General features: G+C 40.5%; 1 protein-coding gene across 2 annotated transcripts in view; it reads left to right on the top strand.

The window, feature by feature from the left end:
• KIZ (kizuna centrosomal protein) overlaps positions 1-13,656 on the top strand; it is a 163,407-nt gene extending 149,751 nt beyond the window's left edge. For both annotated transcript variants that reach the window (XM_054574142.1, XM_054574140.1), the window contains 2 exons: positions 11,500-11,543; positions 13,508-13,656. In XM_054574142.1, coding sequence (XP_054430117.1) covers positions 11,500-11,543; positions 13,508-13,611 — 148 coding nt within the window. In that variant the 3' untranslated portion in view covers positions 13,612-13,656. The remainder of the gene's footprint in view (positions 1-11,499; positions 11,544-13,507) is intronic.
• Positions 13,657-14,950: the final 1,294 nt, after the last annotated feature.

Consider the following 14,950-nt stretch of genomic DNA (forward strand, 5'->3'; position numbering starts at 1 on the left):
GACGCTTAAAGAATTTAAGTATAATTTAAAAACTGAATGTTCCCAGAGGGAACTTTTATATTTGTTAAAAAAGCAGAAGCTCTTGGAAAGGAGTACTAGGATGGGCATCATATCCCACAGAGCCAGTTTCTTGTTTTATTGGCTTTAGTAAACAAGCTGCTAGATATTACATGCCATAGACATTTGCATTATTATGCATGTAATCCATGGAGACCTAAACACAGTTTTCCAGGATACTCTCATTTTTCTCCACCACGTGGTAATATGTTTAACTAAGGAAACTAAGAGTTTATTTTGAAATTTGAAGAGTTTTGTTAAACTGTTAAATATTGGTATCACTGGCCTGACAAAGATAAATATTTTAACTTCTTGCCAACTGATCTTTGTATCCTAACATCTTAAACTCCCTACTTAAGGTATTTCTCTTTTAGTTTGTCTACAAGTGCTAAAGCTTTACACATTAGTGTTTTCCAATGACTGTTCAAGGGAATCAGTCTTCTGCCTCACTGCCAAGCATTCATTCTCCAGCAACTGCACAGTGCCACAGGGCACACGCAAGGTCTCTGCAGAGCCAGCACTCAGGGAGAGCAGAGGAGGTGTGACAGTAGGGACCCTTCCCCCAAAGCATCAGTGAACACCTCTGGCCACAGAAGTCCTGACATTTTATTTTTGCCTTTTTTTTTTTTAATTCCAGTTTATTGTTGGACAATATTGTCTCACACATATATCAAACAGGTCAAAAAAGTAAATAAACAGACTTCATAAACAAAAAGGGGGGGGGAAGCAACCTTTTACCTTTGGCCTTTTTAACCATCTCATACAAATCAACTACTTATCATACAGTTAAGTACATACACAGAAAATTAATGAAATGCCTGGAATAAGATTTTTTGTTGTTTTTGCTTTTTTTTTCTCTATTGAGACTATATTGAACATGGTCACACCACAAGTAAAGTTGGAAGTAGGACAGAGAATACTCCAAAGGCTGGTCCAAAAGGTGAGATCATTAAAAATAGCTGACCCCGAACAATATGTACAAAAATATAAAGTGTAAATAAAAGATGCAAACAAATTTACTTTTTTAAAGTACTTTTAGAAAAAAGCCAGAAGTTTTGGTTTTGTTCCTCCCTTGTTGCAAATTCACATTGTGATTTTGGTAGGGTGGTGGGGCAGTGTACATAATCTACGGGTGGCACTGCCCATGGTTGGGTGGGTGGGTATGTGGGAATCTCTACTCAAAGATGATTACATTTAGAGTGTGAAATGGGAAATGGACAGTGAATAGGTCACAGTGGCCTTTTTTATGAAGGTTAACTTTTCCTTTTTTTGTGTGTCTAGTCATTCATCCTCATTGGTCTCCTGCTTCTTGGTGTCAGCACTGTCATCCTCATCATCTTCAGCTGCCCATTTGCCCATAGCAGCCTAAACATTTTTTTATTATTAATGCTATTACAGTTGTCCCAATTTTTCCACCCTTGCCCCCATTCTCCCAGCCTGCCTCCTCATTCCCAGTCAGTCCCCACACATCGTTCATGTCCATGGGTGATGCATATATGTTCTTTGTCTAATCCTTTCACCTTCTTTCAACCAGTCCTCTTACCCCTCTCCTCTTAGAGCTGTCAGTCTGTTCCATGTTTCTGGGCCACTGATTATCTTTTGCCTGTCAGTTTATTTTGTTCAGTAGATTCCAGTTATAAATCAGATATGGTATTTGTCTTTCATTGACTAACTTATTTCACTTAGCATAATAGTCTCCAGTTCCATCCATACTGTTGCTAAAAGTAAGACTTCCTTTTTTTTTTTTTTACTGCTATGTAGTATTCCATTGTGTAAATGTACCAGTTTTTTGACGCACTCATTTACTGATGGGCACCTAGGCTGTTTCCAGCACTTGATTATTTTAAGTAATGCTGCTGTGAACATAGAGGTGCATATATTCTTTTGATTTGGTGTTTTGGGATTCTTTGAATATGTTACCAGCAGTGGAATCACTGGGTCAAAAGGCAGTTCCATTTTTAATTTTTTGATGAAATTCCATACTGTTTTCCAGAGTAGTTGCACTAGTCTGCATTCCCAGAGTGCACTATAGTTCCCTTTTCTCCACATGCTCACCATCATTTCTTGTTTGTTAATTTAATGATAGCCATTTTCGCACATCTAAGGTTATGTCTCATTGTGGCTTTAATTTGCATCTTTCTGATGGCTAGTGATATTCAGAATTTATTCATAGACATATTTATTCATATGTCTATGGGCCATCTGTGTTGGAGAAGTGTCTATTCAGGACCTTTGCCCATTTTTAAAAATCGGATTGTTTGTCTTCCTGGTGTTGAGTCATGAGTTCTTTGGAGATCAAACCCTTGTCCAAGGTATTGTTGGCAAATAAGTTTTCCCATATGGTTGGTTCCCTTTTCACTTTGCTGATGTTTTCTTTGGACATGCAGAAGCTTTTCAATTTGATGTAGTCCTATTTGTTTATTCTTTCCTTTATTTCTCTTGTCCTAGGGGATATATTGGTAGAAATACTGCTGCATGGAATATCTGAAATTTTACTGCCTATGTTTTCTTCTAGGACGTTTATGGTGTCATGACTTATGTTTAAGTCTTTTATCCATTTTGAGTTTATTCTGGTGTATGGTGTAAGATGGTGGTCTAGTTTCATTTTTTTGCAAGTACTAGTCCATTTCTATTAATACCATTCATTGAAGAAACTGTCTTGATTCCATTGGATGCTTGTGCCCCCTTTGTCAGATATTAATTGACCATAGATATGTGGATTTATTCCTGGGCTCTTTCTGTTCTATTGATATATGTGTCAGTTCTTATGTCAGTTCCAGACTGTTTTGATTACTGTATAGTAATTTGAGTGTAGTATAGTTTTAAATCAGGTATTTGACCTCTTCAACTTTGTTCTTCTTTCTCAAGATTGCTGTGGCTCTTTTGGGGTCTTTTGGTTCCATATAAATTACTAATGATGTCAATTCTTCCAACCCAAGAACGGAGTATATGCTTCCATTTATTTGTATCTTCCTCAGTTTCTTTCTTCAGTGTTCTAAATTATTCCGAGTACAGGTCTTTTACCTCCTTGGTTTAATTTATCCTTAGGTATCTCATAATTTTTTGTTGCAGTAGTAAATGGGATTGGTAATTTTAGTTTCTCTTTCTGATAGTTTATTGTTGGTGTATAAAAATGCCATCAATTTCTGAATACTGATTTTTGTATCCCACTACTGTGCCCAACTCACGTATTAGGTCGAGTAGTTTTTGGTGGAGCCTCCAGGGTTTTCTATGTACCTTATCATGTCATCTGCAAAAACATGACAGTTTTACTTCCTCCTTTCCAGTTTTGATGCCTTTTATTTCTTCTTTCTGATCGCTTGTGGCTAGGACCTCTAGTACTATGTTGAATAAGAGTTATAAAAGCAGACACCCTTTGTCTTTTTCCTGATCTTAAGAGGAATGCTTTTAGTTTTTCCCCATTGAGTATGATGTTGGCAGTAGGTTTTTCATTTATGGCTTTATTATGTGGAGTTATGCTCCTTCTTTTCCCACTTTGCTGAGTGTTTTTTTTTTTTTAATCATAAATGGGTGCTGGATTTCATCAAATGCTTTTTCTGCATCTATTGATATAATCATGTGATTTTGGTTTTTCATGTTGGTTATGTGATATAGCTTATTTATTGATTTGCTAATAATTGTATCATCCCTGCATCCCTGAAATAAATCCCACTTGATCATGGTGTCTGATCTTTTTGATGTATTGTTGCATCTGGTTAGCTGGTATTTTAGCATCTGTGCTCATCTAAGATACTGGTCTGTAATTTTTTTTCTTTGTTGTGTCTTTTCCTGTTTTGGGATTAATACTGGCCTTGTAAAAAAGAGTTTGGTTGTCTCCCCTCTTCTTGAATTTTTGGAAATAGTTTGAGAGAGAGAGAGAGAGAGAGAGAGTTGTTCTTCTTTGAATGTTTGGTAAAATTTGCCTATGAAGCCATCTGTACCAGGGCTTTTGTATGTCAGTACTTTTTGATTACTGCTTCAGTTCTGCTAGTTGTTATTGGTCTATTTAGGCTTCCTGCTTCCTGATTCAGATTTGGAAGATTGTGTTTCCAGAAATTTATCCATTTTTGCCCAGGTTGTCCTATTTCTAGGCATATAGTTTTTCATAGTAATTTCTTACAGTCCTTTGTATTTCTGTGGTATCTGTTGTTACTTTCCTTTCTGATTTTATTTATTTGAGACCTCTTTTTTTTTTTTTTTCTTGGTGAATCTGGTTAAAGGCTTGTCAATTTTGTTTTTTTCAAAGAACCACCTCCTGGTTTCATTGATCCTTTGAATTGTTTTTTTAGTCTCCATGTCATTTAATTCAGCTCTGACCTTGATTATTTCCTTCCTTCTGCTTGCTTTGGGCTTTGTTTGTTGTTGTTCCTGTAGTTATTTTAGATGTAGGGTTAGGTTGTTTATTTGAGATGTCTCTGTTTTCTTTAGATAGGCCTGAATTGCTATGAATTTCCCTGTCAGGACTGCCTTCACTGTGTCCCATAGGTTTTGAGTTGTTGTGTGTTCATTTCATTTGTTTGAAGATACTTTTTTATTTTTTCCTTGATCTCATTGTTATTGCAGTCATTGTTTAATAACATGCTATTCAGCCTCCATGTATTTGATTGAGTTTTTGCTTGAGGTTGGTCTCCAGTTTCAAGCCGTTGTGATCCAAGCAGATGGTTGGTGTATTTTCAGTTTTCTTGAATTTGTTAAGGCTACTTTTGTGTCCTACTGTGTGGTCTATCTTTGGGAATGATCCTAGTACATGTGCTACTTTGGGGTAAAATGTTCTATAAATATCAGTTAAATCCATTTGATCTGGAAAGTCATTCAATTCTGCAATATTTTTATTGATTTTTTGCTTGGAAGATCTATCCATTGGTGACAGTCCCCTACAATGACTGTATTGCCGTGTATTTCTTTCTTAAAGTCCTCCAATATTTTCTTTATATATTTAGATCCACCTGTATTTGGTGCATATTTGTTTACAAGAGTTTTATTCTCTTGTTGGACCACTCCCTTAAATATCATGTAGTGACCTTCTATGTCTCTTGATATAGCCTTTGTTTTTAAGTCTATTTCAGTTTACTTGAATTTGTTAAGGCTTCTGATATAAGCATTGCTACCCCTGCTTTTCTCATGTCCATTTGCATGGAATATTTTTTTCCATCCCTTCACTTTCAGCCTGTATAGATCTTTTGTTCTGAGGTTGGTCTGTTGCAGACAGCATATATGCAGGTTGTGTTTTCTTATCCATTCTACTATGCTATGACTCTTGATTGGAGCATTTATTTATATTTGTTTATTATTGATAGGCACTTATACATTGCCATTTTTTCCTGTTTGTACCTGTATTTCTCCCTCTCTCTCCCTTTTTCCTAAAGCATTCCCTTTAGTATCTCTTGCAGTGCTGGCTTGGTAGAGATGTATTCTTTTAGCCTTCTTTTGTTTGAGAAGCCCTTTATTTTGCCTTTCATTTTAAATGAGAGGCTTTCTAGATAGAGTAGTCTTGGTTCCAGGTCCTTGCTTTTCATTACTTGGAACATTTCATGCCAATCATTTCTGGCTTGCAGTGTTTCTGTTGAGGAATAAGCTGATAGTCTTTTTAGAGCTCCCTTGTATATTAGTAGCTGTTTCTTCCTTGCTGCCTTTAAGATTCTGTCTTTAAATTTCACCATTTCGGTTGTAATGGCAAAATGGAGTAGGTCTCTCTGGGTTCATCTTGATTGGGACCCTCCGTGCTTCTGTGCTTCCTGGACTTCCATGACATTTTCCGTCACCAATTTAGGGAAGTTTTCGTTATTTTTTCAAACAGGGTTTCTATCCCTTGCTCCTTTTCTTATCCTTCTGGTATCCCTGGGATGTGAGTATTGTTATATTTCATGTTGTTCCACAGTTCCCTTAAACTATTCTCATTCTTTCTGAGTTTTATTTTTATTTTGTTGCTCTGTGTTTTTCTACCTTGTCTTCCAGCTCCCTGATTTGATCCTCTGCGTCACCTAGCCTGCTCTTATTTCCTTTTAGTGTGTTCTTCATTTCAAATATTGCATTCTTCATTTCCATCTGGTTCCTATTCAAGGTTCCTATGTCCTTTCACATGTTGTTGTAGGTCCCACTAAGATCCTTGTAGCTCTCTAAGTTCCTTCAGTATCCTTATTACCATTATATTGAACTCTATGTCTGATAAATTGCCTGCATTGATTTCCCTTAACTTTTTCTGGAGATTCCTCCTTTTCTTTCTTTAGAGGATTGTTTCTTTGTCTATTTTAATTGTCTCTTTGTGTTTGTTTCTATGTATTAGACTGATTTGCTTTGACTCTTTGTCTTGTCCTTGAGTGGCCATTTATGTTAGCAGTCCTGTGGGCCCCAGGGTGTAGCATTCTTGATCTCCTGATTTGAATGCTCTAGGAATGTTGTCTGTGTGGGTTATGTGGTCTCTCCTGTTTTATTTGGGTCCTGCTTGCTATTGGTTCATTCATTGTTGGGAACTCCCCTCTATCTGGCTAATTGGCTAAACCTCCACAACTTGTTGTATGCTGTAGTATAGGTGCTGGCAGAACAAAGCAAAACAACACAAAAATAACACCAAAATAAACAACCCCTCCCTGATCCCCACAGCAATATCAACAAGAGAACAAATAATATTAAAAGTGGAAAGAAATATGGATCAGTAGAGAAAGGGGGAAAAGAAAAAGAATATGAGAAGACCAAAGAAAAGTGCTTATGAGGGGAGAAAGGGGAAGAGAATTACTACTCGAATTGAAAGAGGAAAATGGGGAAAAGGAACACAGAATAAGCAACAAAAATAATAAAAGGAAAGAAGAAGGGAACAGTGGAGTAATCAAAGATAAGAGTAGAATAAGAGATATGAAAGAAAAATTAGAGCACCAAAATACTTCTTAAAATAGAGCACCAAAATATTTTTTAAAAGGTTAAAAAATAGCCCTGGCTGGTGTGGCTCAGTGGATTGAGTGCCAGCCTGTAAACCAAAGTGTGGCTGGTTTGATTACCAGTCAGGGCACATGCCTGGGTTGAGGGCCAGGTCCTCAGATGGGGGTGCACACGAGGCAACCACACATTGATGTTTTTACCCCTCTCTTTCTCCCTCCCTTCTCCTCTGTCTAAAAATAAATAAATTTTTTAAAGGATTAAAAAATAAAATGGCTATGAAAAAGAAATAAATGGCTAAGATAATAAGAAAAGAGCCAAATATATTTGTCTCACCACAGTTTAGATCTGGTCTTCTGGTTTTTCTCTTTGGATATGCTCTGATGTCTGAATCTCGTGTAAGCCAGTGACAGGTGCTGTCCATGTCTGGCCCTTGGCCACCTTTTCAAAGCTGTTGGTGATCCAGTCTGTGGCTGAGTCCTCCAGGCTTGGCCGCTCCCAGGATGTGATGGGTGCTCTGCAAAGCTGGATTTTATCAGCACTGGATCCAGGGGTGTGTCAGCAAATGTCCCCGGCCACCACAAGAACCTCCTCTGCCTGCCTGCTGGCCTGCTGTCAATCTTATATTAGCCACAGACCTATTTCTGAGAGAGCTTCTGGCAGAAACAGGGCTGTGATTCCTGGATTTCCCATGGCAGGTGCCTTTCAGACTTAAGGGAAGATGGTGGGTTTGATTCCCATCCCCCAAGCCACCAGTCTGAGTCTGTCCCAGATTACTTCCCTATACTTGGGAGGGCGGGGCCCCTAGTAGCCTTTCAAAGCCCAGATTTTGGGTCTGCCTGATGCTGGGAGGGTCTGTGGCTCTCCCTTGAGGGAAATGCACCAGTCTGTTTTCAAGGACAGTGTATCTATTGGCTGCATCCTACTGCCACTCTCTGATGATCCCTGAGTCTGTTTATATTGCTGTCTCCTCTGCAGAGGTTAAGATGCAGGAGAGAAAACACAAACAAAACAGACCATCAGGACAGAGTAAAACTGAAAAAAGAAAAACAAATTGCTGAGTGGAGCAAATGAAATTTCAGAGGTTGTGGTGAGGGGATTTCCAGAGGGTAGGAGGAGTAGTGTCCCACAAGGTAAGAAAAACGATTTTCCCCTGGAAGGGGTCAAGAAAGATGGCTGGGCTCTATAGCCCAGGTATACCAAGTCCCAAAATTCCCATAGCTGCTCCCCCAAGATTCTCCCTGTGCCTCCCACTTCAGACTCTCCTAGAGCAGCTCCAGTCTGTGCCACTATCCCTTCACTAGGACCCAATGTGGGCAGCTACAAACGCACAACCTGTGCTTTGCCTCTTTATGAAAAAAAAAAAAAAAAAAAAGATGATAGATTTATCTCCAGCAGTTTTCATTTCTCCCCAGAGCAGAGAGTTCCCACAGTGCAGACTTGATCTCCTGATCTGGGTGCTCTAGGAATATCTCCTGTGTGCGTTATGTGGACTCTCTCCTGTTTTATTTGGGACCTGACTTTTCATTGGTCCAAGAATTTTCCTCGACCTGGCTAAGGGGCTCAACCACTACCATGCCTGCCTCTGCCTTGAGAGCACTTCTAGGTGTGGCTTGGATCCCCAGTGGGGGCATATCCAGGAGCCTCCCTAGGAACTCTTGTCTCTCATACCACCTCTCTCCCAAATCAGTAGACTGTATCTTGTGTATATCATTTTCCTTTAAGTCTCATATCATCCTGATAGGGTTGGAGAGGGAAGGGAACAGTCCAGCAGCAGAACTAGAACATGGGATGGTGGTGGGGACGCTCACCCTGCTCCCTCCAGTGAGACTTGGCCTCAGATTCCTGCCACAGTGCTGTGCCTGCAGCGCTCCCAGCATGGTCTCTGCCACCAGCACCACCCTGGTGGACTTTCTCTGCTTCCTGCTCCCTGGCTGATCTGCAGCCTCCTCAGTTAGGCTCTGTCCCGTTCATGGCTCCAGTGGTGCCCAGAGCTGTAAAGACTATAGCTCCCTCCATTGCAAGCACCACTGTCCACTGGACCGTAGCTCCATATGGTGGTGGAGTACATGGCCTTGCCCAGTGGGTGTGGAGAACGCAGAGGCAAGTCCAGGTGCCCAGGCACAGCTGCTATGGTGGCTTCTTCCCGAGGTTATTGCAAATTCCACAAAATGGCTACCACTTCAAATCCGTGCTGCCAGAAGCACTGGGCTGGGTGGTAGCTGAGGAGGCTGAGGCAGCTGTGGTCACTGCAGCAGTGTCTCCACAGGAGTCTGGGCCCCATGCCCCTGATTGCTCTTGCAAGCGGAGAGGCACTCACACACTTTTACATACATCCTGAACACTCCACACACATGCTCACTCACACATACTCTCACTCACACTCAGCTAGATTTTCAAGTTGATTGCTCTGTGGTTTAGCTGAAAGACTGGTCCAAGGTTGGGATTAAGGGGACAGAACTTCTAGCTACTCTGCAGCCATCTTGGAACTCCCAGATCATTATTTTTATCATTCATTTTGTTTATGTGATGTATCATATTTATTGATTTGCACACATTGTACTAACCTTGTATCCGTGGGATAAATCCCACTTGGTCATAGGGTATGATCTTTTCCATGTATTGCTGGATAAAGTTTGCTAGTATTTTATTGAGGATTTTAACATCAATATTTATCAGTGATATTGGCCTATAGTTTTCTTTCTTTTCTTCTCTCTCTCTCTCTCTCTCTCTCTCTCTCTCTCTCTCTCTCTCTCTCTCTCTCATCTCTAGCTGGTTTTAGAGTTAGGAGAACACTAGCCTTGTAAAAAGATTTTGGCAGGCTTCCCTCTCCTTGAATTTTTTTTTGAAACAGTTTGAGAAGGAAAGGTGTTAAGTTTTTCTTTGAATGGTAAAATTTGTGAAGCCATCTGATCCAAGGTATTTGTTTGCTGGGAGATTTTTGATTACTGCTTCAATTTCATTAGTTTTTAATTGGTTTATTTAAGTTTTCTTCTTCTGGATTCAGTTTTGGGAGATTGTATGATTCTAGAAATTAATCCATTTTGTCCAGGTTATCCTAGCTCTAGGCAGCCTGTTCAAAGCTACAAGTGAGGCATGGTTTGTGGTTGTCTCCTTCAGGCTTGGCTGCCTGCAGGATGGGCCTCACTCCTTGGCAGGGCTGGCTTTTTATCAGCACAGGGTGCATGGGTGGGTCAATTAATGACTGAAGGCATCACAGGAACCTCCTCCACCCACCTCTGCCTACAGTCCTGCCGTTAGCCTTAGTCTCACCTCTGGCCAGTCTGTTTCTGAGAGGGCTTCTGGTGGAATTAGGAGGATGGGACCTTTGGATCTCCCCTGGAAGGTGCGACTTCAAGGAAGGTGGTCAGTGTGTTCCCTTATCTCCATGCCACATGCCACTTGTCTGAGTCTGTCCAGGATTATTTCCCTGAACTCGGAAAGTCGAAGCCCCTAGTAGGAGAGCTGGTAGGGCCTCCGGAACTCAGAGTTTGGGTCTTCCAGAAACTGGGAGGGCATTCCTAGGCTCTCTCATGCTGTGGAAGCATCAGTTGATTCCTGGGAAAGTATATGGAATGGCCATGCCTCTGAAGTCAGCTTTTAGTATTCCAGGATCAGTCTATGTTGCTGTCTCCTCAGGAGAGGATAATATGCAGGTTGGAGGATAATAAGGAAGAAAGAAAAAAAAATTTTTAAAAGATGCAGGGTCGGGTGAACAGGATTCCAGAGGATTGGGCTAAGAGGGTTCCAGGGGTTGAGGTGAACAGTTACCCACAGAGTGGGTTCATTGTTTTTCTCCTGGGGAGGGCTTGCTCTTCTCAAGAAAAATTCCTGTTGTGGTATGGAAGTGTGTCCTAGCACTGGAACCCAGCAACTCTTCCCCAATGCCCCTCCCCCAAGCCTCCCAATCTAGACTTTCTTCCTCTGACTCTGGACTGTGCCCCTGCCCTCCCTTTGCCTGAGCCCAAGGTGAGTGGCTGTGAACACGCAACCTGTGTGTTGGACCCTTAGAAAATAAGGAAGGAAAAAAGAAGAAAAATGGCTTTGTCTCTAGTGGGCTTTGTCTCTCTGGTGGGAAAAACCCTGTGGCCTTTCATCGCTGGATGCTGCTTGGGCAGGTGGTCCCAGCACTAGCGCTTTGTGTTTCAGAGCCTGATCTGGGGTACAGGCTTCTCTCCTCTCAGGGAGAAGCTCCCACAGCCTGCCGCATACTTGACCTGCTGCCATGAAAGTGGTGCCAGCCCCTTTCATGTCCCTGCTCTTTCTACCTGTCTCAAGATATTTTCTACCCATCCTTGATTAACTAGCTCCTCTTCAGGTAGTCTTCAGTTGTTTATTTTGGGTGGATGCTCTTCTCTTTGTTTTTATTTTCAGTTTGGTTCAGGGAGGTGATGTGACACAAATTCTTCTACTCCACCACTATCTTCTTTTTGCTTTTAAAAGTTGGGGGAAAAAATGTAAATTTTCTAGCCTTTCTAGCCTTTCATATGCTTCTTCCCTAAGGTGCTCATCGTAAAGATACTAGTCTGGTTATCTTTTTTTTAGAACTTAGGTTATTGCTTTATTTTACAGGCATGAAAACAAAAAGAAACTAACTACCAACTTAAAATCTAAAGGTAAGATAAATAAATGAGACAAGATTTTCATTTTATGTTTGTGACCTGCATTTTTGTTTTTGTATGAGGGCTGTGAAGCATGCCTGTGATCACAAGAGCAGCCCTGCAGCTCTTCCTGGGGTTAATGTTGTCTCTGAGGGGATTGGAGGACCTCAGTGACAGGGCTGTGACCTGAGAACACATGGGTGCCATAGGTCACAGTCGCATAGCATTTTAATATGCAAGTATTAATATTCAGGGGATCCTGAGCTCCACATATAATGGATTACCAACACCAGTATATTCTACCTGTGAAATGTTTCTTGCCTCTGTCCCCATCCTCACTGCTAATACCCTAGAAGTACCAACTGTTCAAGATATGACAGGGCTCTTTTAGGAGACACAACCGGTTTCTTCACATCCAACTCCTCCCCAGCTCCTCATTGTCCTCCACCTGCCCACCAGAATCTAAAAACCTCATTTAACCTTCTTACCTTCCTGATTAAGAATTGCCAATGCCTTCCCACTAACTACAGGATAAAGTCTATAACTTTCTCTCTTTGTGGCCTGGCCCCATTCCTACTCTGCTGCCAAAGTCTTGTCCTCTTTGGATATAGTAGTCACAATCAGCTTTTTCCAGATAGACCACACTTGTAACTTTGTGCCTTTGCTCATGTTATTCCTTCTCTATAATGTTCCTTTTTCTTTTCCTCAACCTAGCAAGCTCCTATTCATCCTTCAACACCCAGCTTACAAGGAGAATCTAACCCTCCTTTCACACTAACAGTGTGGCATATTCCTTGCTGAGTTTGGGCTCTCTCTACTCATGTCTCCTTAAACCCATTTCCAGTGTGTTGTAATTGAGAACATGGGTTTGAGTCAGACAACCTGGGTGGGATTCCTGGCTTGACCGTCCACTAACAATGATTATGGCCATAATCTCTTGCAGCCTTGATTTGGTCAGTAAAACAGAGATATTAATACTTAGCTTATTAGGTTGGTAGAAGGATTAAATGGGGTCATATGTAGGAAGACATCACAGAACTGTCGAGTTGTTCCATGTAGATATTGGTAGTCATGGAGACTGTCACTGTAGCAGACAATATGCCTCACCACATCCCATCTGATCACTTTAGAGATCACCTCAGCACAGTTCACTGACATGCCCTTAGCCTTCTACATTAGACAGCTGTGTATGTCCATCTAAGGGCTTTATCTGGCCACAGGAGTAGATAAAGCTCCCATGAGAAAGCTCCTTTCCCACAGGGCAGCCCAAAGTGCCAGGGAGTTGATGCCCTGGTTGAGAACAACCCTCATCCAATGAGTGATTGGAGTTGGTGGATAAATAATCTTACTTCCTTAATCTTCTTTGGAATAATTTGAAGGAATTCTGCAGTCTCTCAGAGGGCCCCCAGCAGGACTGAGCCCCAGGTGTCATTACTGCCAGCCCTGCTCATTAGCACCCTCTGTGTCTTCCTCTCTTCCGTGTGTCACTTTCCCAGTCCCCCAACCTCCATCATTCCCAGGATTACCTCCCAAATAAACCACATGCACCCAAACTTTTGTGTCAGTGTAAACCTCACTACTGTTGCTTCACTATGTCTTTCCTTTTCCTCTCTGCTCTGTGAAGAACAGAGGGAGATCAAGGTGAAGAGGCAGTGGAGTGAAGTGGTATCAGACTTGATAAAACACCCAGATAACTCTGTTTCTGTGTTAATCCTGATTTTAATCCCAATCCTACAGTAAAGAGTTGGACATACCAGCGGGGAAAAGAAAGTATTCTGAAAAGTGTTTTCCATAACAATACATAGGACACACTGTGAAATATGTAAACTTGTGTAGTACTGACATGCATTCCAAGCATATCTGCTCAGGTACTAGTAGGTCTTTTGTGGACTGGTGCTCCAGTTAACCTGTCCAGCTGATTAAACTGGGCTAATCAGAGTACAGAGATAATAAATAGCTGTCTGGTTTTTCTCTTCCAGCCTTCTGGAGTGAGTCTGATGACAGTAACTCAGAAATTGAAGCTGCTCTACGACCTAGAAACCATAACACATCCACTGATGATTTTGATGATTTTTATGACTAATAAGCCATAACAGCTGTTGAAATAAAGTCTTTAAACAAACAGAAACCCTGCCTTCATATGTGATGTCCACCATATACATGTCCTTTTAAGTTTTCTAATTGTTTAATATGAAAACTTGGGACCACATTGCTATTCCAGTGAAATTTTATGACATAATTATGAACTAGTATATTCATTTTTCAGTTATCAAATAGCAAAGTGATTAATGCAATGTCCATCAAAATCCAAATTGTTTGTAGAAATTGATACGGTGATCCTAAAATTCATAAATTCAAGGGACCCAAAATTGCTAAAACAATCTTGAAAAATAAAAACAAAGTTGAAGTACTCACACATCCCAGTTTTGAAACTTACTATAATCTGCAGTAATCATGATAGTATGTTACTGGCACAGACATACAGATCAATGAAATACTGATTTATATATAATCTAGAATTGGTTATCCAAAGACAAATCCTCACATTTATGGTCAATTAATTTTTGACAGTGGTGCCAAGACCATATAAGGGGGAAAGTATGGTCTTTTCAAAAAATGATGCTGGGACAACAGGATAGTTTTTTGGAAGGGAATGAAGTTGGACTCCTGCCTCACACTGTGTACAAAAATGAACTCAAAATGGATCAAGGATGTAAATGTAAAAGTATGAAACTCTTAGAAGAAAACAGATATAAATCTTTGTGACCTTGCAGTAGATGGTGGTTTCTTAGATATGACACCAAAAGCCATAACAGAGAAAACTTGGTAAATTGCACTTTACCGAAATTAAAACTTAGTTACTGCAAATGATACCATCAAGTAAGTGAAAAGAATGGGAGAATATATTTGCAAATCATATTTTTATGCAAATCAAAAAGAGATTTGCATCCAAAATATATAAAGAGCTCTTATAACTAATAATAAAAAGACAACCTAGTTTAAAAATGAGTAAAGGTTCTGAATAGGCATTGCTTCCAAGAAGATACAGAAATGGCCAATAAGCAAATGAAAAGATGCTTGATATTGTTAGTATCAGAGTAATGCAAATCAAACTACAGTGAGATACCACCAGGTATTCTTTCTTATACCCACTGGGATAGCTAAAATCAAAAACACAGGTAATACAAGTGTTGAAGAAGATATGGAAAAATCCTCACATACACTGCTGGTAGAGATGTAAAATGGTGCCACAACTTTGGAAACAGTCTGGCTAGTCCTCAAATGGGAACCAGTTAGCAGGGAAATTTCCCAGTCCCCACTCCATTGGGAAGTCCAGTGAGGGGTCTCAGGACAGCAAGCACAACGTCTAGAGCATTTCTATGGGTGTTAATATATCACATCTGGAAAATAGTAGATCTTAA

The sequence above is a fragment of the Pteronotus mesoamericanus genome, unplaced genomic scaffold (genome assembly GCF_021234165.1).
Source record: "Pteronotus mesoamericanus isolate MK-2021 breed Mesoamerican mustached bat unplaced genomic scaffold, CSHL_Meso_final contig_25, whole genome shotgun sequence".
Taxonomy (NCBI): domain Eukaryota; kingdom Metazoa; phylum Chordata; class Mammalia; order Chiroptera; family Mormoopidae; genus Pteronotus; species Pteronotus mesoamericanus.